The sequence below is a fragment of the Aquarana catesbeiana genome, linkage group LG10 (assembly GCF_042186555.1).
Source record: "Aquarana catesbeiana isolate 2022-GZ linkage group LG10, ASM4218655v1, whole genome shotgun sequence".
Classification (NCBI taxonomy): domain Eukaryota; kingdom Metazoa; phylum Chordata; class Amphibia; order Anura; family Ranidae; genus Aquarana; species Aquarana catesbeiana.
The window spans coordinates 52414279-52441355 of record NC_133333.1 but is presented as its reverse complement, the minus strand read 5'-3'; the positions used below and the strand labels follow the sequence as shown (position 1 = coordinate 52441355).

General features: G+C 44.5%; 1 protein-coding gene across 1 annotated transcript; it reads left to right on the top strand.

Annotated features, from left to right (window-relative positions):
* The first annotated feature begins 2445 nt into the window (after positions 1-2445).
* LOC141110681 (ATP-sensitive inward rectifier potassium channel 11-like) lies at positions 2446-26721 on the top strand. The gene is made up of 2 exons (XM_073602172.1): positions 2446-2667; positions 24033-26721. The coding sequence occupies exon 2, from the start codon at positions 24084-24086 to the stop codon at positions 25275-25277; it is 1194 nt and encodes a 397-aa protein (XP_073458273.1). The 5' UTR covers positions 2446-2667; positions 24033-24083; the 3' UTR covers positions 25278-26721.
* Positions 26722-27077: the final 356 nt, after the last annotated feature.

Genomic DNA, 27077 nt, shown 5'->3' with positions numbered 1-27077 from the left:
AATTTGGGGGCACATACTGCTGCAATTTGGTGACACTGCTCCAATTTGGGGACACATACTGCTGCAATTTGGTGACACTGCTGCAATTTGGTGACACATACTGCTGCAATTTGGTGACACATGCTGCTGCAATTTGGTGACACATGCTGCTGCAATTTGGTGGTGACACGTGCTGCTGCAATTTGGTGGTGACATGTGCTGCTGCAATTTGGTGGTGACACGTGCTGCTGCAATTTGGTGGTGACACAGGCTGCTGCAATTTGGTGGTGACGCATGCTGCTACAATTTGGTGGTGACACAGGCTGCATTTTATGTGACACAGGCTACATGCTGGGGGCACCTGATGTAAGGAGGGACTCCGCTGGGGACACCTGATGGCATCTGGTGGCAGGCGACATGGCTAGTGACACACTCGGGGCTCCCACTGATTCTGCATTATGGTGAGTTGAATTATTTCATCTAATATTACAATGTAATAATAGAAATAATGCGCTTCAATCATCCTGACACCATAACAACCATGGTGCCGGGATGATTGAAGTGCTAACACCAGGTGTTTGGAGTATCTTTATCTGCTGAATGTTAAACTTTCTAGAATACACATATTTCTATTGTTGTGTAGGATCTGGGCCTGCTGTCCCTCCATCCCTCTCTCCCTCCATCCCTCGTTCAACTCAGACACTAACCACACCACCTTAGAGCCACTCCCACTATTTAGCTGAAACTATGCCCGTTTTCACCAAGTGGGAGGGGTCAAAAAGGAAGGGCGGGGCCTGGCGCCCCCCCATCCTAAAACTTCACCAGCCGCCACTGCTGTACAGTCAGGGCTTCCAACTAGGAGAGTCTGAACCTAGCTGGGGCGAATCGGTAAGGGGTTCCAAGTTCTGACCAGTCGATCCACACAGGTGAGGAAAAAAGGAGAATGCAACGGTGGACTCCTCTTCAAATCTTATAGCTTACCAGTCCTATCAGATTGTGGAGGTGGAGTCACAACTCAATGTGTGTGCTGCCATGATGCGTCAGGAAAAGCTGTTTAAAAAGTGACAGAAAAAGGTGTTTAAAAGCTACAAGGAAAATCCCCAAAAAGAACCTAAAAATGCAACCCAGCAATCACCAGCAGTCAAAAGTAAAACTTGTTCACACTCTCCACTCAAGGTCCCCACTGTTTAGCTTCCAACCAGCAGTCTGGCCAAATTCAGATTTAATATATAGCAAACATGTTTGAATGTACAGAACTCTGACAAACACGCTATTTGTTAATTGTATTAATTTAAAGAGTAACTCCACTTTTGTTGAGAAAAATAAACAATCCCTTCTTAGTGATCAATGTACATTGCAAGGATTTTAAAAAAATGTATTTTCTGATTCCTACCTGTTTTTGCTCTGAAGAAAAAGCTGTTGGTTATCTGCAGAGTGAATCTGAATGGAAGTGATACTTTCATTATTAATCAGCTGATGCACTTGCAGTGTTCTAATGAGGAAAGCGGCAGTGTCAGCAACATTTTTGGAAGCAATTAAAGTGGGTATAAAGCTCAAACATTCCTTACCTTAATGCAGTCCTTGCAATAAGGTAAAAAATGTTTAGGCACAAATGTTTAGGCACCAATACCCCCCCCCCCCTTTTTAAACCCTCATTCAATTCAACAGCCCTGAGCATGTCTGCAGCTCTTATTAAGGCGTGTGTAGCAATTGTATGCTATATTAATTTTTTATTTATTTATTCAAATTTTTTCCCATGAAATTGGAGTTACCCTTTAAGGACTGTGGTTCGTTGTAATTAAAATCTTGTTAGTGCACCAGTACTTCTTTAGGCGTTAGGCGACATTCACACAGATGCACAGGGGTGGCCAGTGGCAGTCCCCGGCAAGATCCGAAAGTTCTAAATGCTACATGTAACTGCTCATATCAACCTCTGACCGACCCTAGACGCAGACAATGTGCGTCCAGGGTCAGTATTCCTGTGGAGTTCTGGCTGCAGCTAATTGGCTAGTTTGTATGCAGTCATAGCATGGAGTGTTGCATCCAAAAGTGGTATTTAGCCTCTTCTGAATGCAGCAAACTATGCGCCACCTATGTAAATGTAACCTTAGTTTTTTTTTTTATGTTTTATATTTTTCAAGAATGCACCACATATGTGGCCAGAGAAAAAATATATAAAGTCAAAATATAGTAAGCTGATGGTCTCATTCATATGCATGAGATTTTTCCTATTTATCTTCACTAGAATCCTTTAAATGATATTAGATAGTCATTAGCCCTCCAAAAAGATTCTAGATATAGACTATCGTCTTAGGCAGTCGTGTCTCCATGCAATTATATCTTGCTAAATTGGAAACAATTGTTCCTGGAGCGCAACATCTTTGTTAAAGGCTTGCACCATAGCAGCTGAATGACAGATGAGATGGAAGGGGAGGGCTCAGCTGTGCACATTGTACCTAGCCTGCAGGAACACAATTTACTGTCATATGATAACAACACCCTCATCCAGCCAATGGGAGAGTGCAACCACAGAAACCACACTGAATCAGCAGCAGCAGCCTGTGCATCCTCCATATATACACACACTGGGGACACTAGACTGTACCATCCTCCCTGCATAGAGGGGGAAAAGATCTGATCCCAACGTGAACAGACCCCCAGTGCCTGCAGATTTCCCTGGATGACAAGGTAAGGAAAACACAATCACACATAGGATTACTCTAGCAGGTTCCCCTTGTCTGCATTGTGCCCGGCTTCCGTCCTGCATCCCAGTTAATAATTGATTGCAGCCAGTGGAGAGGCCCAGTGCTGCTGCACCCCAGGATGGGATGCTTAATAGATAAGGGACCACAGCTCTTCTATGAGGATGCTTAATAGAAAAAGGACTCCAGCTCCTCTATGGGGGATCTACAATAGATTAGATACCCAACTCCTGTGGATGCTCAATAGATAAGACACCCCAGCTTTTCTACGGGGATGCACAATGGATAGGACACCCCAGCTCCTCTATGGGGACACACAATAGATAAGACACACAGCTTCTGTATGGGTATGTACAATAAATAACGCACCCCAGTTCCTCTATGAGAAAGCACAATAAATAAGTCATCCCAGCTTCTTTATGGGGATACTCAATATAACAGGCACCCTAGCTCCTCTATGGGGATGTACAATAGATAAGACACCCCAGCTCCTCTGTGGGCATGTATAATAGATAAGGTATCTCAGCTTCTCTATGAGCATGCACAATAATATAGGCACCCCATCTCAACTATGAGAATGCAAAATAGATAAGACACCCCCGCTCCTCTATAGGGATGCTCAATATATAAAGCACCCTAATGCCTCTATAGGGGATATACAATAGATAAGACACCCCAGCTCGATTATGGGAATGTACAATAAATAAGACACCACAGCTCCTCTATGGGGATACTCAATAGATAAGACATTCCAGCTGTTCTATGGGGCTGCACAATAGATAAGGGACCACAACTACTCAATGTGGATGAACATTAGATAAGGCACCCCAGCTTCTCTAGGGGATGTACAATAGATGAAGCACCCCAGTTCCTCTATGGGTACACACAATAGATAAGACACCCATCTCCGGTATAGGAAAAATAATATGAAAAATAAATAAGACACAACATCTTTACTATGAGAATGCACAATAGATAAGACACTCCAGCTCCACTATGGGGATGCTCAATATATAAGTCTCCCTATCTACTCGGGATGTACAATAGATATGGCACCCCAGCTCCATTATGAAAATGCACAATAGATTAGGGACCCCAGTTTCTCTATGGAGTTGCACAATAAATTATACACACCATCTCCACTATGAGAAAACACAATAGAAAACAGCTCCTCTATGGAAGTGCACATCCCATAAAGGACCCCAGTTCTTGTGCGGGATGCACAAGAAATAAGGGACCCCAGTCCCACTACAAAGATGTACAATAGATAGGAGACCCTAGCTCCTCTTACAATAGATAAAAAGGCACCCCAGATCAATTATGGGGATGTACAATAGATAATGCACTCTAGTTTCTTCATGGGGATTTACAATAGACAATGGACCCCCACTCCTCTATAGGATGCACAATAGATAAAGGACCTTAGTTCCACTTTGAAGATGTACAATAAATAAGGCACCCCAACTTTTCTATAGGGAGCCCAGCTCCTCTATGGGAATGGACAAGATATAAGACTTCCCAGCTCCTATATGGGGATGCACAATAGATAAGGCACCCCGGCTCCTCTATGGGGATGCATATTAGATAAGAGCCCCCATATCTTCTATGGATATGTAGAATAGATAGAGGACCCCAGCTTCCCTATGGGAATGCAGAATAGATAAGGAATGCAAGCTGCTCTTTTGGGATGCACAATAGATAAGGCACCCCAACTCCTATATAGGGATGTACAATAGATAAGGGACATAAGGGACTTTAAAAGCATCTTTTAAACCCCAACCAATGCCTAGCTCTATCCCTGGTGCTGAAAGCAGGCTTGCATGCTGTAATGCAAACCTGACCTGAGCTTTCTATATTTCACTACAGATGAAAGACACTTGTTAATGGGTCCTGTAACATGATCGTAGACACTGATTCTGCACTGGTAGCTATTTTTATTGTACAGTTGTTTGTTCTTGTCCCCTGCATAGTTTATTAAACAGTTATTCTACCCAAAGTAATTGCCTAGATATTGTATATACTAAAATGTATTTCAATTAAAGGTGTATTTTTTGGGAATTTCAGTAGCATGTTTTTATCATGTTATTTTGTGGATTTTTTTAGGGCCCATTATCACCAGTGGGTGCCCAGTATGTTTTGTATAATGCATGCCTGCTGGAGTACACTGTGTAGGGCAGTGTGATGCATTATTACAATGCATTCAAATGTTAAAAAAAAATCCTTATTTTTTAAAATTTTTTTCAAATGCCAAAAAATTATATTTCATTCAACTCTATACACAGAAGCATTGTGATGCATACAGTTGAATGAAATGACATTTTTTAATGTGTTGCAATGAGCTGCACTACATAAAAATGCAACCCGTCCTACTTTTTTCAGCACGTTGGTGTGAACTGAAACAATAAGGCATAAGGTAAATTGCCTTGTCTATGTGTTGGGACTCCGTTGGGCAACACTGCTCAACACTGCCCAATGGGGTGAGTGTGAATAAGCCCTTACTATCCACCCTTGTGTTTTGTGTGTAGCCATCTTCCTATTTCACTTCTGTATTATAAAATAAGTGAACTATCCAGCATGGAGAAGGACTCACGTCACCTCTGAAGTGCTGAAAAGATATAAACAATTCATAGGAGGTTTAATCATGTCTGTTGAACAAACCCGAACACTTTAGCGTGTACTACAAAAAAATTGCCGTGCGCCGCGAAAGGATTGTAAAATACCTTGGATTACCCAAAGAGAGTAGTAATGAGGTGTGCTACGGTGAACATTGGCTGTGGCCAAATTGCATTAACAGTGGAGGGGGGGGGGACTTAAAGGGGCATGGTTAAATAAAACAAAAAATTAGTGTACCCATAAATTATGATTCGATTAATAAAAGAAATGTCAGTTAAAATATGAAAATAGCCTACCTTAAAAGTGGACACTGTCAGCCAGTAGAGCAGTGGACGGTGTCAGTAGGGGGCAGTGGATGTTGTCAGTAGGGCAGTGGACGGTGTCAGTAAAGCAGTGGACGGTGTCAGTAAAGCAGTGGACGGTGTCAGTAAAGCAGTGGACGGTGTCAGTAGAGCAGTGGACGGTGTCAGTAGGGCAGTGGACGGTGCCAGTAGAGCAGTGGATGGTGTCAGTAGGGCAGTGGACGGTGTCAGTAGAGCAGTGGACGGTGTCAGTAGAGCAGTGGACGGTGTCAGTAGGGCAGTGGACAGTATCAGTAGGGCAGAGGACGGTGTCAGTAGAGCAGTGGACGGTGTCAGTAGAGCAGTGAACAGTGTCAGTAAGGCAGTGGAGGGTGTCAGTAGAGCAGTGGATGGTGTCAGTAGGGCAGTGGACGGTGTCAGTAGAGCAGTGGACGGTGTCAGTAGAGCAGTGGACGATGTCAGTAGAGCAGTGGAGGGTGTCAGTAGGGCAGTGGAGGGTGTCAGTAGGGCAGTGGAGGGTGTCAGTAGAGCAGAGATTGGTGTCAGTAGGGCAATGGACGGTGTCAGTAGAGCAGTGTAGGGTGTCAGTAGAACAGCGGAGGGTGTCAGTAGAGCAGTGGAGGGTGTCAGTAGGGCAGTGGAGGGTGTCAGTAGGGCAGTGGATTGTGTCAGTAGAGCACTGGACGTGTCAGTAGAGCAGTGGATGGCGTCAGTAGAGCAGTGGAGGGTGTCAGTAGAGCAGTAGATGATGTCAGTAGGGCAGTGGTTGGTGTCAGTAGGGCAGTGGACAGTGTCAGTAGAGCAGAAGACCGTGTTAGTAGAGCAGTGGAGGATGTCAGTAGAGCAGTGGAGGGTGTCAGTAGGGCAGTGGATTGTGTCAGTAGAGCACTGGACGGTGTCAGTAGAGCAGTGGACGGCGTCAGTAGAGCAGTGGAGGATGTCAGTAGAGCAGTAGATGGTGTCAGTAGGGCAGTGGAGGGTGTTAGTAGGGCAGTGGATTGTGTCAGTAGAGCACTGGACGGTGTCAGTAGAGCAGTGGACGGCGTCAGTAGAGCAGTGGAGGATGTCAGTAGAGCAGTAGATGGTGTCAGTAGGGCAGTGGTTGGTGTCAGTAGAGCAGAAGACCGTGTTAGTAGAGCAGTGGAGAGTGTCAGTAGAGCAGTGGAAGGTGTCAGTAGGGCAGTGGACAGTGTCAGTAGAGCAGAAGACGGTGTTAGTAGGGTAGAGATCGGTGTCAGTAGAGCAGTGGACGGTATCACCCGGTGAGAACTGAATATATGGATGGTGTATGGGGGGGGCTGGAGAACAGTATATATATGGAGGGTGTAAGGGGGGGGACTGTATATATGGGGGGACTGTATATTTGGATGGTGTATGGGAGGGGGGGACTGTATATATGGATGGTGTATGGGGGGGGATTTAAATATGGATGATGTATGGGTGGAGTGTATGTATGTATAGTGTATGGTGGGGTAGGGGGGGGGTGTATGTATGTATAGTGTATGGTGGGGGGAGGGGGTGTATGTATGTATGTATAGTGTATGGTGGGGGGAGAGGGTGTATGTATGTATAGTGTATGGTGGGGGGAGGGGGTGTATGTATGTATAGTGTATGGTGGGGGGAGGGGGTGTATGTATGTATGTATAGTGTATGGTGGGGGGAGGGGGGTGTGTGTATGTATAGTGTATGGTGGGGGGAGGGGGTGTGTGTATGTATAGTGTATGGTGGGGGGAGGGGGTGTATGTATGTATGTATAGTGTATGGGGGGAAGGGGGGTGTATGTATGTATGTATAGTGTATGGGGGGGAAGGGGGGCGTATGTATGTATAGTGTATGGTGGGGGGAGAGGGTGTATGTATGTAGAGTGTATGGTGGGGGCAGGGGTGTGTGTGTATGTATAGTGTATGGTGGGGGGAGGGTGTGTGTGTGTATGTATAGTGTATGGTGGGGGGAGGGGGTGTGTGTATGTATAGTGTATGGTGGGGGGAGGGGGTGTATGTATGTATAGTGTATGGTGGGGGCAGGGGTGTGTGTATGTATAGTGTATGGTGGGGGGAGGGGGTGTATGTATGTATAGTGTATGGTGGGGGGAGTGGGTGTGTGTATGTATAGTGTATGGTGGGGGGAGGAGAGGTGAGAGTACTTTGAAATCCTGACATAGCAAAAACTTACCTTACAAGCTTGGCTGCAGTCCCAGCGCGATCTCTGCACACATTCCAGAGCAGCAGGGAATGGGGAGGCTCCGCCCACCTCCTTGTCCCTTCTGCAGCCAGCCAGAGGATTCGAGGAGAGCACCATGGAGGCTCCGCCTCTGCCTCTGTGTCCCGACTCCCATCCCGCACTCTGACAGCTGTCAGCTGAGCAGGAGCAGAAATCAAGCAGCGCTGCGGACCTGAAATCGAGGATACAGGACAGCACTGATGGCACAGGGAGCCACTGGCGGGTCTGAAATGAATAATGTGCCCGGGTCTCAGGTGGTTAGAGACCCAGGCACATGTTTCAAAACCCATACTGTCCGGGTGAATCCCGGACAGGTGGCAACCCTAGTTGAACCGCATGCAGGCTCAATGCAAGGGCCCATAGAAAACATTTATTTACTATATGCCATGTTCACAACATTCAGGTGCAGTGTTGTGCTCTGCATAAAAAACTGAAAATTGCATATCAAATACCGCAATTTTCCTTTCCTGACGAGCTCCATGTCAGCCTACTACTGGGTATGCTCCGCCCATACCCCCACCTGCAGGACCCAACTCATAAATTTGACTCCCGCCCTCAGGCTGGCGTTCCATAACTCGATTTCCGCACCTGGGTGGGAGTCTGTGCTGACATGGAGCTCGTTAGGAAAGGAAAATTGCGGTAAGTATTTGATATTCAATTTTCCGTTTTCCTGACAGCTCCATGTCAGGCTACTACTGGGAACTAACTAGCTACCCTGGGTGGGATAATGCGGAAACAAAATAGGGTTAATTAGGGCCTCCGGCTAACGAGATAACCGTTTTGCGAAAATTAACAGTTGTCAATAATGACGGATTTATGAGATACTGGGAAATAAAGGTTTGTATGGATGACCATGTTGCCGCCTTGCATATTGACTTCATTGAGTCTCTACAGGCGGCTGCCTAGGAGGTTGCAACGCTTCTTGTGGAGCGCGCCATTATTTCTTCCGAAAGGGCCAACCCCCTATCTATATATGAGAGGGAGATCCCTTTCACAATCCAAGAAGCAATCTCTCTGCTCGAAGCTGAGGCAATCTGATAACCTGAAAGTTGGGGTAGCATGGATATACATCTTCAGTGTCTCCTCCACATCCAAAAGACTTTTTGTCCATCTTACAAATTAAAAGTAGGCACACAATTTCTTGACTTAGATGGAATGTTGAGGCCAATTTGGAATAGAATTCAGCATCAGGAGCAGAATAACACTGCCTGCCAGGAAGGACTTAGTGTATAGGGTTCTTTATACCCTAGAGCCGCAAACTCCTAATTGAAGCTTTGGCAACCGGGAAAGAGGTTTTTAAGGACAATTGGCATAGCGACAACTCCACCCTGGATTTTGGAGCAGACAGGTAGTTAAGTACTATTGTGAGGTCCCATGTCGAAACCTGGGGGCCCCGGGGAGGCCTTAGCTATATTACGTCCTTAAGAATTGAAGAGGTCCACTGAGTCCCGCTAAGGGCCGCTGTGGAAGAGATGTGTCCTTTGAGTGTGCTTGTACTCAGGCCCATGTCAAGATCTCTTTGAAGAAAACTGAGGAAAACTGAGGACCTGACAAACTCTTGCCTTCCTAGAGAAAAACCTTCTGACGTAGCATATTCCTGGAATTTTGCCAGACTTTGTTGAAGACTTTGTTCATGCTGCTCTTCCATGCTCTCATAAGGGCATCTACCATTCTCGACGAGCAACCTAAATCCACGAACCTTCACCTCTCAAAATCCAGGCTGCTAACTTGAGCTTTTTCCGGAGCTGGATGGAGAACTTGACCTTGTGCCACTGTCTGGCAACTGAGAAGATTTGTACTAGGTGTCTGAGATATAAATAGTTTAATGCATATCCACGGTTGAAGAAAAACCCCTAGAAAGGGTATCTTCTCCACTGAGCCACTCAAAACAAGGACTGGAGAGACCATGGTCCCAATAGTCACCAGGCATGAAGACGCTGACAGGTGAATATCGGGACCATGGTTACCACCTGTATTTTCTCTAGCAGCAGAGAAAGGCATACTTTGAACCATGATTAGTTGGGCTGCTAATCACAGGACTGTGTAGGGGTCAGATGACCCTGTTCTTTAATCGCCAACTCAGACATGTATCTTGAGGCAGGAAGCCAGACTGTCCACTGGGGATGAGCTTCGAGTTTGAGTCGATCTCATGTTCGACTTGAACATCAGCTGTTCGCCGAACAGCAAACAATTTGGGGTGTTCGTGGCAAATTCGAAAGCTGCGGAACACCCTTTAAAAGTCTATGGGAGAAATCAAAAGTGCTAATTTTAAAGGCTTATATGCATGGTATTGTCATAAAAAGTGTTTGGGGACCTGGTTCCTGCCCCAGGGGACATGGATCAATGCAAAAAAAAGTTTTAAAAACGGCCGTTTTTTCAGGAGCAGTGATTTTAATAATGCTTAAAGTGAAACAATAAAAGTGTAATATTCCTTTAAATTTCGTACCTGGGGGTGTCTATAGTATGCCTGTAAAGGGGCGCATGTTTCCCGTGTTTAGAACAGTCTGACAGCAAAATGACATTTCAAAGGAAAAAAAGTAATTTAAAACTACTCGCGGCTATTAATGAATTGCAGGTCCAACAATACACATAAAAGTTCATTGATAAAAAATGGCATGGGAATTCCCCACAGGGGAACCCCGAACCAAAATAAAAAAAAAAAATGAGGTGGGGGGTCCCCCTAAATTCCATACCAAGCCCTTCAGGTCTGGTATGGATATTAAGGGGAACCCCGGCCAAATTTTTTTTTTAAATGGCGTGGGGTCCCCCCCTCAAAATCTATACCAGACCCTCCAGGTCTGGTATGGATTTTAAGGGGATCCCCGCGCCAAAATAAAAAAAAATGGCGTGGGGTCCCCCCAAAAATTCATACCAGACCCTTATCCGAGCACGCAACCTGGCAGGCCGCAGGAAAAGAGGGGGGGATGAGAGAGCGCCCCCCCCGAACCATACCAGGCCACATGCCCTCAACATTGGGAGGGTGCTTTGGGGTAGCCCCCCAAAGCACCTTGTCCCCATGTTGATGGGGACAAGGGCCTCATCCCCACAGCCCTTGCCCGGTGGTTGTGGGGGTCTGCGGGCGGGGGGCTTATCGGAATCTGGAAGCCCCCTTTAACAAGGGGACCCCCAGATCCCGGCCCTCCCCCCTGTGTGAAATGGTAAGGGGGTAGAAAAGTACCCCTACCATTTCACAAAAAAACTGTCAAAAATGTTAAAAATGACAAGAGACAGTTTTTGACAATTCCTTTATTTAAATGCTTCTTCTTTCTTTTATCTTCTATCTTCTTTCTTCTATCTTCTATCTTCCTTCGGTTTCTTCCTCCATCTTCTTCTTCTTCTGGTTCTTCCTCCAGTGTTCTTGTCTGGCATCTTCCACCGCGGCGTCTTCTTCCCTTCCCCCTGCCCCCCTTTGACGTCACGGGGAATGCCACAGGGAAGTCCCCGTCAAGTCCCGTGCATCGGTCCGACAATACACATAAAAGTTCATTGATAAAAACGCCATGGGAATTCCCCACAGGGGAACCCCGAACCAAATTTTTTTAAAAAAATGGCGTGGGGGGGGGGGGGGTCCCCCTAAATTCCATACCAGGCCCTTCAGGTCTGGTATGGATATTAAGGGGAACCCCGGAAATTTTTTTTTTTTAAATGGCGTGGGGTCCCCCTCAAAATCTATACCAGACCCTTCAGGTCTGGTATGGATTTTAAGGGGAACCCCGCGCCAAAATTGAAAAAAAAATGGCGTGGGGTCCCCTCCAAAAATCCATACCAGACCTTTATCCGAGCATGCAACCTGGCAGGCTGCAGGAAAAGAGGGGGGGACAAGAGAGCGCCCCCCCCCCCCCTGCTGAACCGTACCAGGCCACATGCCCTCAACACTGCAATAAAGAGCGAGCACTCAGGCTTTCACACTGGGTTTGCAGCTGAGGCTTACGGAAAAACGCTGCGCTGGCAGGGCGTCACAAAAAGTCCTGCCAGCAGCTTCTTTGTAGCGGTGTAGGAGCGGTGAATACACCGCTCCTATATCGCTCCTCCACCGCTCCTGCCCATTGAAAACAATGGGGCAGCGCCGCTATACCGCCGGCAAAGCGTTGCTGTAGCGGCGTTTTGCGGGCGGATTTAACCCCTTTTCGGCCGCTAGCAGGGGGTTAAAACTGCCCCGCTAGCGGCAGAATAATGCCGCTAAAACGACGGCAAAGCGGCGCTAAAAATAGCACTGCTTTACCACTGACGCCCAGGGCGGCTCAGTGTGAAAGGGGTCTTATGGCTTTGCAGCAAACCAGCAGCAAGAAATACTATACAAGGTGGTAACAGTACACAGTTTTACTGCTTGCTGCACAAGGACTCGTCTCAGTAAAAATCAATCCCTGACAAGCAGGAATATTGAGCAAGTCTAAAGAAGAACTCCACATTAGGAATAAAATGCAACACGTAGAATGCTACCCAAGTCATCTGTTAACTTAAGATGACTAAGATGTTTAAAAGTTACCCATCTACTTCAAAGTACAGCCCTGCAGACTAAAAAAGCAGTACAAAAAAATTAAATGCAGTAGGAATTAGTGTGCATGGAAATTACCCTCTAAGGGGTTAACTACTGATAAGGAAGGCTAAGAGCCCTTTCACACCGAGCTGCGGGGGGCATCGGCGGTAAAGCGATGCTATTTTTAGCGTCGCTTTACCGTCGTTTTAGCGGCGCCATTCGGCCACTAGCAGGGGCAGTTTTAACCCCCCACTAGCGGCCGAAAAGGGGTTAAATCCGCTCCTCTGGCTTTCACACTGGAGTGAAAGGAGCCCCTTTTTCAGGCGCCACTGTCCCCATCAGAGACAACCTGTCCAAATATGTCCCTAGCAGAGTCTCTCTGTCCATTTGTGTCCCCAGCAGAGTCACCCTCTCCACTTGTGTCCCCAGCAGAGTGTCCTTGTCCACCTGTGTCCCCAGTAGAGTCTCTCTGGCCATTTGTGTCCCCAGCAGAGTATCCCTGACCACCTGTGTCCCCAGCAGAGTGTCTCTGTCCACTTGTGTCCCCAGCAGAGTCTGTCTACTTGTGTCCCCAGCAGAGTCTGTCTACTTTTGTCCCCAGCAGAGTCTGTCTACTTGTGTCCCCAGCAGAGTGTCCCTGTCCACTTGTGTCCCTAGCACAGTGTCCATGTCCACTTGTGTCCCCATCATATTCTCCCTGTCCATCTGTGATTCCCCATCAGATTCTTCCTGTCCATCTGTATCCCCAGCAGAGCATTCCTGTCCTCCTGTGTCCCCAGCAGAGCCTCCCTGTCCACCTAGTTTCCCAGCAGAGTCTCTCTATCTATCCGTGTCCCCATCAGAGACAACCTGTCCAAATATGTCCCCAGCAGAGAGTCTCTGTTCATTTGTTTCCCCAGCAAAGTGTCCCTGTCCATTTGTGTCCCCAACAGAGTCTTCCCGTCCACATGTGTCCTCGTAAGTGTCTCCCTGCCCATTTGTATCTCCATCACAGTCTCCCTTTCCATTTGTGTCCCCATTAAAGTCTCCCTGACCTTTTGTGTCCCCAGCAGGGTGTCTCTGTCCATTTGTGTCCCTGTCAGAGTGTCTATATCCACCCATGCCCCCAGCAGAGTCTCTCTGTTCATTTGTTTCCCAGGCACAGTGTCCCCATATACTTCAGTGGCGGCTGGTGGTCAAAATTTTTTGGGGGGCACAAACAAACTGAAAAATACTGAAAAAAACCCCATCAATTGCAGCCATTGTGCCCATCACATGCAGCCGCTTGTGCCCATCATATGCAGCCACTGGTGCCCCATCAAATGCAGCCACTTGTGCCCCATCATATGCAGCCACTTGTGCCCATCATATGTAGCCACTTGTGCCCCATCATATGCCGCCACTTGTGCCCATCATATCCAGCCACTTGTGCCCCATCAAATGCAGGCACTTGTGCCCCATCATATGCAGCCACTTGTGGCCATCATTTGCCGCCACTTGTGCCCCATCAAATGCTGCCATTTGGGTCCCACCATATGCAGCCACGTTTGCCCATCAAATGCAGCCACTTGTGCCCCATCAAATGCAGCCACTTGTGCCCCATCATATGCAGCCACTTGTGCCCATCAAATGCAGCCACTTGTGCTCATCAAATGATGCCACTTGTGCACATCAAATGCAGGCACTTGTGCCCATCATATGCCGCCACTTGTGCCCATCGAATGCTGTCACTTGTGCCCCATCAAATGCTGCCACTTGTGCCCATCAAATGCCGCCACTTGTGCCCATGATATGCCGCCACTGTGATCCCCGCCCACCTGCTGTCACCCCATCTTATTGGTGGGTCAGGCAGTGGGTGACAGCGGCGAGCTGTTGGACGGCTCCTGTGTCCTCCATGCTTCCCCCTCCTCTAATGTTCCATTTTGCTAGGCGTCCAATCAGAGCACCTCTACCTTCAGCCAATCAGGTAACGGGTATTAGACCCACGCTACCTGATTGGTGGAGAGGCGGTTCAGTGTTAGAACAGCAAATATTCATTTACTTTTCTAACACATCTGGGTGGACTGCGAGCGTAATGCTCTGCGCTCCAAGTCCACCTTTTTTGAAGCCTATTAGAGCCTATGACTCATTATAATCAGATGCTTCAAAAAAACACCCCCGCCACTGGAATTCAGGCACCCGGCATCCGAAAAGGGTCCGGATGCCTGAATAGGGGGTGGCAGTGGCAGCCATGGATAGATTCATCAATGCATGAATCTATCCATTAGTCATATAGGGGTGGCGTGACAGAGGGGGTGGCGTGACAAAGGGGGCGGCGCCCATGTGCCCTTAATGGACAGGCGCCCCTGGTATACTTGTGTCCCCAGCAGAGTGTCTCTGTCAACTTATGTCCCCAGCAGAGTCTCCCTGTCCACTTATATGTCCACTTATTTCCCTAGCAAACAGAGTCTCTGTCCGTTTGTGTCCCTAGCAAAGTGTCCCTGTGTCAGGGACCATGAACCAGGCAGAGACAGAAAATGCAGTTTAATGTAATAATAAAAATAATACAGATCAAGAACTTAGTCAAAAACAGTAGCCAGGGTTAGAAATAGACATGTGCACTGACAAAAAGTTTGTTTTTGTTTCATTCTTTTTTTGCTTTTTTTATTCTTATTTCCGAAATTTCGAATTTCCGAAATTTCGAATTTCCGAATTTCCGAATTTTCTAATTTCCGAATTTTCTAATTTCCGAATTTTCTAATTTCTGAAATTTCGAATTTCCGAATTCGAATTTTTCAATTTCCCAAATTTTTCCAATTTCTGAAATTTTCCAATTTCCGAATTTCCAATCTCCGAAATTTCCAATTTCCAAAATTTCAAATCTCCCAAATTTTGAATTTTCGGAAATGTGAAAATCTGAAAATCTGAAAATTCAAAAATCTAAAAAAAAAAATAAAACCAGTAAAATTTGAAATAATAACTAACTAATAATAACTAACTATTATTTTATAGGTATTGGAATTTCCTTTCAAATGTGGCTGTTTGTGAACGTAACGAATACAAATTTATCTGAAGTTATGAATTATCCAAAATAACGAATGCCGCATCTAAACAAATGGAATAGAACAAATTAATAATAAACAATAATAATAGTCATAAAAAGTTTTTAATATTATTGTTATTTATTATTATTAGATCGTTACGTTCCTATCGTTTAGATACGGGATTCGTTATTTCAGATAATTCGTAACTTTGGATAAATTCGTACTCTTTACGTTCACTAACAGCCAAATTTGAACGGAAATTCCAATACCTATAATTTAATAGTTAAGTTATTATTAGTTCGTTATTTTTCGGATTTTCATCCTTTTGAATTTTCAGATTTTCATTCTTTTTTTCAAATTTCCAAATTTTTGAATTTTTAAATGTCCAAATTTCCGAAATTTAGAATTTCTGAATTTTCAAATCTCCTAATTTCGAATTTTCAAATTTCCGAACTTCCGAATTTCTCAACTTCCGAATTTCCAAATTAGAATTTTCAAATTTCCGAAATTTTCCAATTTCCAAAAATTTTGAATTTCCGAAATTTCGAATTCCTGAAATAACGAATTTTCCAATGTCCAATTTCCAAAAGTTTGAATTTCTGAAATTCCGAATTTCTGAATTTTCGAATTTTACAATTTCCAAAATTTTCCAATGTCCAAAATTTCGAATTTCCGCAATTTAGAATTTCTGAAATTTCGAAATTTCCAATTTCCGAATTTCGAATTTTAGAATTTCCGAAAATTAGAAATTTCGGAAATTCGACATTTCGGAAATTCAAAATTTCGGAAATTCGGAAATTTTGGAATTAACTAATTTGTCAAAATTCATTAAAAAACGAATTTGGAACTAAACGAATTGCACATGGCTAGTTAGAAAGCCAAAACGGGTAATCAGACGAGCCGGGATCAGGAAGCAAGCAATCAGCTTTGTCAGAAGCCAAAGATCAGGAACCAGAAGAAACATCAGCCAAAGTCATAACAGGAACACAGCAGAGATGTTGACCAGGTGAAGGCAATGGAGGGAATGAACAAGACAGTTTAACCACTTCAGCCCTGGAAGGTTTTACCCCCTTCCTAACCAGAGCACTTTTTACAATTTGGCACTACGTCGCTCTAACTGCTAATTGCGCGGCCATGCAATGTTATACCCAAACAAAATTTGTGTCCTTTTTTCCCACAAATAGAGCTTTCTTTTTATGGTATTTGATCACCTCTGTGTTTTTTATTTTTTGCGCTATAAACGGAAAAAGACCGAAAATGTTGAAAAAAAATTATATTTTCTACTTTTTGTTATAAAAAAAAAATCCAATAAACTCAATTTTAGTCATACATTTAGGCCAAAATGTATTCAGCCACATGTCTTTGGTTAAAAAAAATGTCAATAAGCATATAGTTATTGGTTTGCGCAAAAGTTATGACGTCTACAAACTAGGGTACATTTTCTGGAATTTACACAGCTTTTCGTTTATGACTGCCTATCTCATTTTTCGAGGTGCTAAAATGGCAGGGCAGTACAAACCCCCCCCCCCCCAAATGACCCCATTTTGGAAAGTAGACACCCCAAGGAAATTGCTGAGAGGCATGTTGAGCCCATTGAATATTTATTTTTTTTGTCCCAAGTGATTGAATAATGACACAAAAAAAAAAATTTTTACAAAAAGTTGTCACTAAATGATATATTGCTCACACATGCCATGGTTATATGTGGAATTACACCCCAAAATACATTCTGCTGCTTCTCCTGAGTACGGGGATACCTCATGTGTGGGACTTTTTGGGAGCCTAGCCGCGTACTGGGCCCCAAAAACCAAGCACCGCCTTCGGGATTTCTAAGGGCCTACATTTTTTATTTCACTCCTCACTACCTATCACAGTTTTGAAGGCCATAAAATGCTAAGATGGCACAACCCCCCCCCCAAATGACCCCATTTTGGAAAGTAGACACCCCAAGCTATTTGCTGAGAGGCATGTTGAGTCCATGGAATATTTTATATTTTGCCACAAGTTGCGGGAAAATGACAAACTTTTTTTTTTTTGCACAAAGTTTTCACTAAATGATATATTGCTCACACAGGCCATGGGCATATGTGGAATTGCCCCCCAAAATACATTCAGCTGATTCTCTTGAGTACAGGGATACCACATGTGTGGGACTTTTTGGGAGCCTAGCCACGTACGGGGCCCCGAAAACCAAGCACCACCTTCAGGATTTCTAAGGGCGTACATTTTTGATTTCACTCCTCACCACCTATCACAGTTTTGAGGGCCATAAAATGCCCAGATGGCACAAAACCCCCCAAATGACCCCATTTTGGAAAGTAGACACTCCAAGCTATTTGCTGAGAGGCATGTTGAGTCCATGGAATATTTTATATTTTGCCACAAGTTGCAGGAAAATGACAAACTTTTTTTTTTTTTTGCACAAAGTTGTCACTAAATGATATATTGCTCAAACATGCCATGAGCATATGTGGAATTACACCCCAAAATACATTCTGCTGCTTCTCCTGAGTATGGGGATACCACATGTGTGGGACTTTTTGGGAGCCTAGCCACGTACGGGACCCCGAAAACCAAGCACCACCTTTAGGATTTCTAAGGGCGTAAATTTTTTATTTTACTCCTCACTACCTATCACAGTTTCGAAGGCCATAAAATGCCAAGATGGCACAAAACTTCCCAAATTACCCCATTTTGGAAAGTAGACACCCCAAGCTATTTGCTGAGAGGCGTGGTGAGTATTTTGCAGCTCTCATTTTTGAAGAAAGAAAAGAAAAATGTAATTTTTTTTTCTTTTTTCAATTTTCAAAACTTTGTGACAAAAAGCGAGGTCTGCAAAATACTCACCATACCTCTCAGGAAATAGCTTGGTGTCTACTTTCCAAAATGGGGTCATTTGGGGGGGTTTTGTGCCACCTGGGCATTCCATGGCCTCTGAAATTGTGATGGGCAGTGAGGAGTGAAATCAAAAATTTACACCCTTAGAAACCCTGAAGGCGGTGCTTGGTTTTCGGGGTGCCGTACGTGGCTAGGCTCCCAAAAAGTCTCACACATGTGGTATCCCCGTACTCAGGAAAAGCAACAGAATGTATTTTGGGGTGTAATTTCACATATGCCCAAGGCATGTTTGAGCAATATATCATTTAGTGACAGGTTTGTGCAACTTTTTCCCGCAACTTTTGTCACAATATAAAATATTCCATGGACTTGACATGCCTCTCAGCAAATAGCTTGGGGTGTCTACTTTCCAAAATGGGGTCATTTGGGGGGGTTTGAACTGTCCTGGCATTTTATGCACAACATTTAGAAGCTTATGTCACACATCACCCACTCTTCTAACCACAAAGCCCTTTCTGACATTTTTTGTTTACATGAAAAAATATTTTTTTTTTTTGCAAGAAGATTACTTTGAACCCCCAAACATTATATATTTCTTTAAAGCAAAGGCCCTACAGATTAAAATGGTGGGTGTTTCATTTTTTTTTCACACGGTATTTGCGCAGCAATTTTTCAAACACATTTTTTGGGGAAAAAAACACACTTTTTTTAATTTGAATGCGCTAAAACACACTATATTGCCCAAAAGATGATCTTAGGCCGAGTACATGGATACCAAACATGAGATGCTTTAAAATTGCGCATAAACGTGCAGTGGCGACAAACTACATACATTTTTAAAAGCCTTTAAAAGCCTTTACAGGTTACCACTTTAGATTTATAGAGGAGGTCTACTGCTAAAATTACTGCCCGCGATCTGACCTTCGCGGTGATACCTCACATGCATGGTGCAATTGCTGTTTACATTTGACGCTAGACTGACGCTTGACAGGTACTCTTTTTTGAAAAAATTGGGGTCTATTAGACCCTAGATCCCTCCTCTGCCCTCAAAGCATATGGCCACACCAAGATCAGTGTGATAAAATGCTTTCCCAATTTCCCAATGGCGCTTTTTACATCCGGCGAAATCTTAGTCAGGAAATGCTCGTAGCTTTCGGTTTCTTAGGCCATAGAGATGATTGGCACCATTCTGGTCTCTGATCAGCTCTATGGTCAGCTGGCCAAATCACCGGCTGCATTCTCAGGTTCCCTGTTGGGACAGGAGAGCCAGAGAAAAACATGGAAGACGGTGGGAGGGGGGACATTCCCTCCCACTGCTTGTAAAAGCAGTCTAGAGGCTAATTAGCCGCTAGGATTGCTTTTACATGAAAGCCGACCGCTGGCTGAAAAGAATGATACCAAGATGATCCCTAAACCTGCAGGCATCATTTTGGTATAACCACTCAAAGTCCAGCAACATACCAGTACGTTGCTGGTCCTTGTTGGGCATATATTGTAATCTTTTTTTTTCAAGCAGCCTGTGGGCTGAACGAAAAAAAGAGATTGATCGGTGGGTATGCCCACCATTAGAATACCTCCCTTCATCCACCCACTTCTAATGATGGGCATACATGCACCATTTATATATGCCGAAGCATGGGGGCATTCGCCCCAAAAGTTAGGAGCAAATCGCTCCTCCGCCCCTGCTGCCCCCATGCCTTTGCATATATGCTATTTTTTTTTAACTGTGGTGGTGAAATCACCTCCTACAGTGCTGGAGTCATGGCTTTATGTATCGTGGGAGCAAATCCTGTTGCTGTCAAGATAAATAAATCTGCCCTGCAATTGAATGGCGTACCTGCTAAGCAAATGATGGTTAACAATAAAACAAAGTAACATTCCAGTATAACAGTAAGACATACCATACCTGCAAAGCAAATAAAAAAAAAACATAGTAAAAAATAAAAAATTTTTTAACGCAACCTGTGCCTAAAATATATATGCCGAAGCATGGGGGCATCCACCGGCAAAAGGTAGGAGCAAATCGCTGCTCCGCCCCTGCTGGCCCCATGCTTCGGCATATATGCTCTTTTTTTTTAACTGGTGGTGAAATCACCTCCGACAGCGCTGGATTCACGGCATTTATGTATCGTGGGAGCAAGCGCTGTTGCTGTCAAGATAAATAAATGCGCGCTGCAGCTGAATGGCGTACCTGAAAACAAAAAAATGGTTAACAATAAAACACAGTAAACAGTAAAGTATAAAAAATTGCATACCTGAAAAGCAAACATGATAAAACATAATAACAATAAAACATTGCAGAATAGAATACAGTAAAAAAGAGCAGAACAATAGAGAGAGAATAGAGAGAGAGAGAGAGAGAACAATAAAACGACAACTATTTTTTTTTTTTTTTGTGTATTTTTTTTTTTACACTTTTTTTTGTAAGTGTAACTTTTGTAACTGTAACAGGTTCAGGTCTCTCAAAATGCGATGGCATCCTGGGAGACCCTGTGAAAATGTGCCTAGTCTGTGCAGTGCTGTACCCTACGCTAATACTTAACTAGTGTATGGTAGCGTTCTAAACATTCACCAATGCAAAGACCAGGATTGTCAGGACAGGAGGGACAATAATAGCGGGTGTCACACCTATATCCGCGCTTGCTGCAGACACGACATCTTTTTTGGGGGGCTCGTTGGGTAGGGGTACTCGGGAGGACATAAGGAAAATGCCTCTCATGCAGCCGGCTTACTGCATTTGGTTGGGGAAGGTGAGGTGGAGCACCGTCTGAAAACAAAAGGGCTCTGATGATCTCTTCCTGGAATTTAAGGAAGGGTCCAGTCCGTCCTGAAGCTCTGTATAGCACAGGAGCGTTCAGCAAAGCCAACTGAAATAAATAAACAGACACTTTCTTGTACCAGTGTCTGGCCTTACGGGTAACTAGGTACGGCGCCAGCAACTGGTCGTTCAGGTCCACCCCTCCCATACTAAGGTTATATTCGTGGACACAGAGGGGTTTCTCCACAACACCAGTCGCCGTAGTAATTTGGACCGTTGTGTCTGCATGAAGGGAGGTAAGAACGAAAACATTCTTATTGTCCCTCCACTTCATAGCGAGCAAGTTATTACACTTCATTCAGGCTCTCTCCCCAGCCTAAGATGGGAATCTACAAGCCGCTGGGGAAAGCCCCGGCGATTAGATCGCACGGTGCCACATGCTCCAATCTGATGATCAAAGAAGTGACTAAAAAGTGTCACGCTTGTGTAATAATTGTCCACGTACAAGTGGTACCCCTTTCCGAATAAGGGTGACACCAAGTCCCACACAATCTTGCCAGCGCTTGCTATGTAATCAGGGCAGTTTGTCAGCTCTACGTGACTATCTTTGCCCTCGTAAACCATAAAACTACATGTATAGCCTGTGGCCCTGTCACAGCTTATACACGTAGCTTATACATCTTGACCCCGTATCTGGCACGCTTGCTGGGAAGGTACTGTTTGAATGACAAGTGGCCAGAAAACTTAATCAGGGACTCATCAAGGCAGACAACTTGATGGGGAGTAAAACGTGCAAAACGTTGGTTGAAGTGGTTTACGAGGGGCCGAATTTTGATGATTGTATCCAGGGTCTCCACGAGGACGACAGAGTTCATTGTTGTTGAAGTGCATGAACCGCAAGATCTGCTCGTATCGTGCCCTGGCAATAGAAGCAGAGTACACAGGCATATGGTGAATTGGGTCAGTGGACCAATATGACCACAACTCACTCTTTTTAGTTATGCCCATGTTGAGGGATAGGCCCAGAAAGCGCTTAAATTCGGAAACCGTAATTGGTCTCCAATCTCTGGTAAGGGAGGACTGGGGAATAGTTGCAATGTGTTGACCAGCGTACAAACTGCTTTGGTTCACAATAGATCTATAGAGATCTTCGGTGAAAAACAGCGAATAAAAAACAAGTGATGTAAAATCAACTGTTTCCACCTGAATGCCGGGTTGGCCAGTGAATGGGGGAATTACGGGTGCTGCAGAAGTGGTGGGTTCCCAATTAGGATTGGCAAATGCAGCAGGAAGGGCACTATGGGCGCGACGGGCCTGTGTTTGTCTTCTTCTTGGTGGCAGCGGGTCACTACTTGCGCTTGCCACCTCACCAACTTGAACTGCACTTATGGGACTCGCCACATCACCACGTGATACTGCAGTGCTGTTTTGACTACGACCAGGGTGTACTAGGCTGCTGGTGCTTGCCAGTTCACCGGAAGGATGAGCGGCGCTAGTACTGCTCTGCTCCATATGAGGGACCTGCGGTTCTTGCACCTCAACAACAGCAGAAGAAGATCGGGGTCTGGTATGCCTGAGCTTGGCAGGGACCATAACTCCGTCGTCAGAGCTATCTGTCATGGAGCCGCTGTCCTCTACAGGATCGTATTCTGAGCCTGAATCTGACAGATGAGCGACTTCCTCTTCACTATCTGTCATGCTCAGAAATGTGTAGGCCTCTTCACTAGTGTACCTTCGATTTGCCATTTTGGGCTCTAAATTTAGTGGTACAGTAGTGAGACTCACAGGTAAAAAAGCTCCTGACTGTTAGCGACTGTATCAAAACGCTACCAAAAAAAACTGTTAGCGATCGCAGGGATCAGGCCTGACTCTGCGAATGCTGCAGTTATGTGTGTTTAGTGTTTTGTAAGTGACAGTGATCGATCGATACTACACTTGGGTGGGCTGGGCTGGGCTGGGCCAGGCAGAGGGGCAAAGCGCAGGTGCTAGCAGGTATCTGGGCTGATCCCGCTAACACTGCGTTTTTGGGAACCCTAAACTGCTGGGGACGCTAGTATAGATCTGATCAGATCAGATATTGATTTGTTCAGATACTATACCACTAAGGGAGGTGTATGCTGCGTGCGTGGTTGTTAGCGGTACTGGAACTAAACTGACACTGCCTGGGGCGACACAGACCCTATCTGACCCTAAAACCTAACTTATATCACCCACCGGGCGATCAGGGGGTTAAACCTTTATTAGGTAATAAACAGCGGGTGCCCTGACACTATAAAAAACAAACTAACTAACCAGCATCACCCGTAACAGTTATACGGTGATCACTGGTAAAAGGGTTAACTAGGGGGCAATCAGGGGGTTAAAACCTTTATTAGGTAGTATATGGGGGTACCTGACGCTATAAAAATCTGACGGCGAACCTAAATACTTACCTGCCTAGCTAGCATCACCTGTGACACTAATACAGTGATCAGAAAAACGATCGCTTAGCCTCGGTTCACACTGGGACAACTTGTCAGGCGACCTATTCGCCTAACAAGTAGCGTCCCGATCTGTGCAATGGAACCGTTCTAATCGGAGCGACGCAATTTGCTCTGACTTAGAAAAAGGTTCCTGTACTACTTTGGGGGCGACTTGCATTGACTTCTATACAGAAGTCATTTTGCAAGTTACCGCTGAGTCATGTCCTGGGTCGCCTGAGGCAGTCGCACTGCAAGTCGTGCTGCCTCAGTGTGAACCGACCCTTAGTGACACTGGCGACGGAGGGTGATTAAGGGGTTAAACCTTTATTATGGGGGTACCCTAGACCAAAAGGGGCCTACCACTAACTGCCCTACCACTTATAACAGTCACAAATGACACCAATGCAATATTCCAGCAGAATCTCCTTTTCTACTTGTGTCCCCAGCAAAGTCTCCCTGAACATTGATGCCCACCTCAGATTTCCCCCTTCAGTATGCCTTACTGCTTTAATTCTGCATACAGCATGCCCCACTGTTACTTGTTCCTTACAAATTGGTATGGAATTCTTGAATTACGTCCTCTATCCTCTATTGTTCCCAATATCATCTATGTGTATTTTCTGTGAAATTAGTCAGTACTTGTGTGCAGTTTGTAATCCAATAATTTCCCTTTTCACAGATAATGTGCCATTTTTAAAAAGACAATCCAAACCTATTTCACTTTATAAAAATGCTTGCCCGGAAAGGCTTGATCCATGAAGAATACTTGATAACTAGGCTTGCAGAAGATAAGGATGCTCAACCCCAATACAGAAGCAAGACCAGAAAAGCCCGCTTTGTGGCTAAGAATGGTGCCTGCAATGTGGCTCATAAGAATATCCGTGAACAGGGACGTTTCCTCCAGGATATCTTCACCACTATGGTAGACCTCAGGTGGCAGCATAGCCTGCTAATCTTCACAATGACATTTATATGCAGCTGGATGTTATTTGCTATGGCCTGGTGGCTTATTGCCTTTGCCCATGGAGATCTTGATCCCAAACGCAACAGTTACACACCTTGTGTCACTAACATTCAGTCTTTTACTTCAGCCTTTCTTTTCTCAATTGAGGTTCAGGTGACCATTGGCTTTGGAGGTCGTATGGTTACAGAACAATGCCCCTTGGCTATAACAATTCTCATCATCCAGAATATATCTGGCTTGATCATCAATGCGGTCATGTTGGGATGTATTTTTATGAAGACAGCTCAGGCTAACCGTAGGGCTGAGACTTTAATATTTAGTAAACATGCTGTCATAGCCTGTCGGGATGGCAAGTACCGTTTCATGTTCAGAGTAGGTGACCTACGCAAGAGTATGATCATTAGTGCTTCAATCAAGATCCAGGTGGTCAAGAAGACCATAACCACTGAAGGTGAGGTCATCCCAATCTCTCAGGTAGACATTCAAGTAGAAAACCCTGTTGGAACAAATTCTATTTTCTTAGTTTCACCACTTATAATAAGCCACACAATTGATGAAAAGAGTCCTCTATACAACTTCTCAGCTTATGACCTTTGCCAACAGGATTTAGAAGTGGTAGCCTTACTGGAAGGAGTAGTAGAAACAACAGGTATAACTACCCAGGCCAGAACGTCTTACTTGCCTGAAGAAATTATTTGGGGTCATCATTTTGTCCCCATTGTTACAGAAGAAGAGGGCAGGTACTCTGTCGATTACTCTAAATTTGGAAACACAGTTAAAGTGCATGGACCCCTATGCAGTGCGAAAGACCTGATGGAAGGCAGAAACCAACCAATTTCTAGGGGTGGTCACCCTTCTAGAATGATGAAGAGAAGAAAAGTAGAAAGTCATGAACCCTCTATTTCTGAAAAGAAAATGTCCAGAGATACCTCATTTCATGATTCTTTTTCTGATTCTTAATGTATGTGTTTTTTACGGTAGAGAAATAACATTTTTCTCATTATTTGGAATCTCCCCAGGGGTCTTACATGAAGTTGAAACAGCTTATTTGTTCTCTGCATCAAATTTATAAGAAAACACATCAATATACTAGACTCATTGACAACAGCTAATGCTACAAATTTTGTACATATCGGGGCTTTTGCAACCCATTTTGTGCATGGAATGTGTCTGTTGCAAATTAGTTTGTTAAAAGGTGACCCCAGGCAGGTATAAAACATAATTTAATGCAGTTATATATTCCCTAAAAAGAATTAAATGTATTTTTACATACCACTAGCATGAGTACCTTATTCTGTCTTGATATTTGCCTACTGTTATCCCCTGCACAGCAGTACTCAACCACAAGAGGGAGAGACAGCACGAGTAGCCAATCAGACTGTGCTGCATGTACATGTGCTAACAGGGGACAGAACAGAGTTTATGACTTGTGCTGCTAAATCTTTGCTCTCAATTGACCTTTACTGTCAACATGATGAGGACAGGGTTTTGACACCACTGAATTCCTTAATTATAACAAAGTGGAGTCACCCCCTTGTTGGCCAAATTCTTTACAGATAAGTTCACAGTTTACATGTGTATTTCAACTGGGCACTTAGAGGTTTGCCTGGAGTTCAGCTTTAATTAATTTTGTGTCCCACGCTACCAACATGATAGCTGTTGGATCGTATTGGTAATATGGGCAACACAGACCATCTAGTTTTTGAAAGTTTAGATACTTTAGTTCCTTCTTGCATGGTTGCTGGTTCAGGTCCCTCCGACCTTGGTACTTCATTGCCCTGCTACACAATGGGTGTAGTCATCATAATATACAAAAAGTAATCAATCAGAAGGAAGGGACTCTCTCATAATTGTCGCTTTAGATTCACTGAACATATGAGTACAGAAATCTCACCATTGGAGGTGTAAAAAAAAGAGAAAGAAACTCATTAACAGCCATTTAGAAGGAACCAAGTGCTGGCTTCCTGATATGCATTACCTTTACTCTAACATTAAAGCTTAATTCCAGGAATTCAGCAACCTTGCAAAAAGTGCAGGCATACTATAAGTTAAGTCCAGTTAGGGGCATGTCACCTCCGGAACTTATCTCTATTTATTGCTTATATGTGACAGGTTTATTGCACTCCTGGAGGATACACTCTGGCTGTGAGAGAAGAGAAGCACACATCCCACCCCTCCCATCTGCTGCCCAATCACAGAAGCCTTTGTATTTTGTGAATGAGTTCACATAATAAAAAGGCTTCTATGAATGTCCAGAAGGAGGAAAGGGGCCAGCATAGCAGTTCCAGTGACTCTGTTCCTAAAGGAACTGAGACCACTGTAAGCAGCGTAAGAGCTCTGGAAGTTATCCTCCACAATAATCCTGTCAGATGTAAATAAAAGAGATAAGTCCACCAGGCAGCAGGCAGCTAGTTAGACTTAACGTATGGTATGCCTGCAGTTTTTACTACCCAACTGACTAACTTCTATGCTACAAAAAAAAGAAAAGAAAAAAAGGCACCATCTTTTCTAAGTCTTTTTCTCTTTCTACAATGTAAAGTGTTTTTTTTTGGGATGTGCACATTGTACGTGTGTGAAACTTCTCATTGGTTGTCCAGTGATAAGGTCCTCTCAAGCTTCAGAACTGCAGCAGCTTGGTGACATCACAACAAAGTGACTGTTTGGTGCTGGTTCACCAGTCAACTGTAAAAAAAAGGCACCAGCCAGAACACATGGTGGTGTTAGGTTAATTCAAATGAGGTGTTTTTACATTTTTTAAAA

Bases quoted from the DNA above. Each gene is read 5' to 3' on its own strand.
- LOC141110681 (XM_073602172.1), top strand. From the start codon at position 24,084: ATGCTTGCCCGGAAAGGCTTGATCCATGAAGAATACTTGATAACTAGG.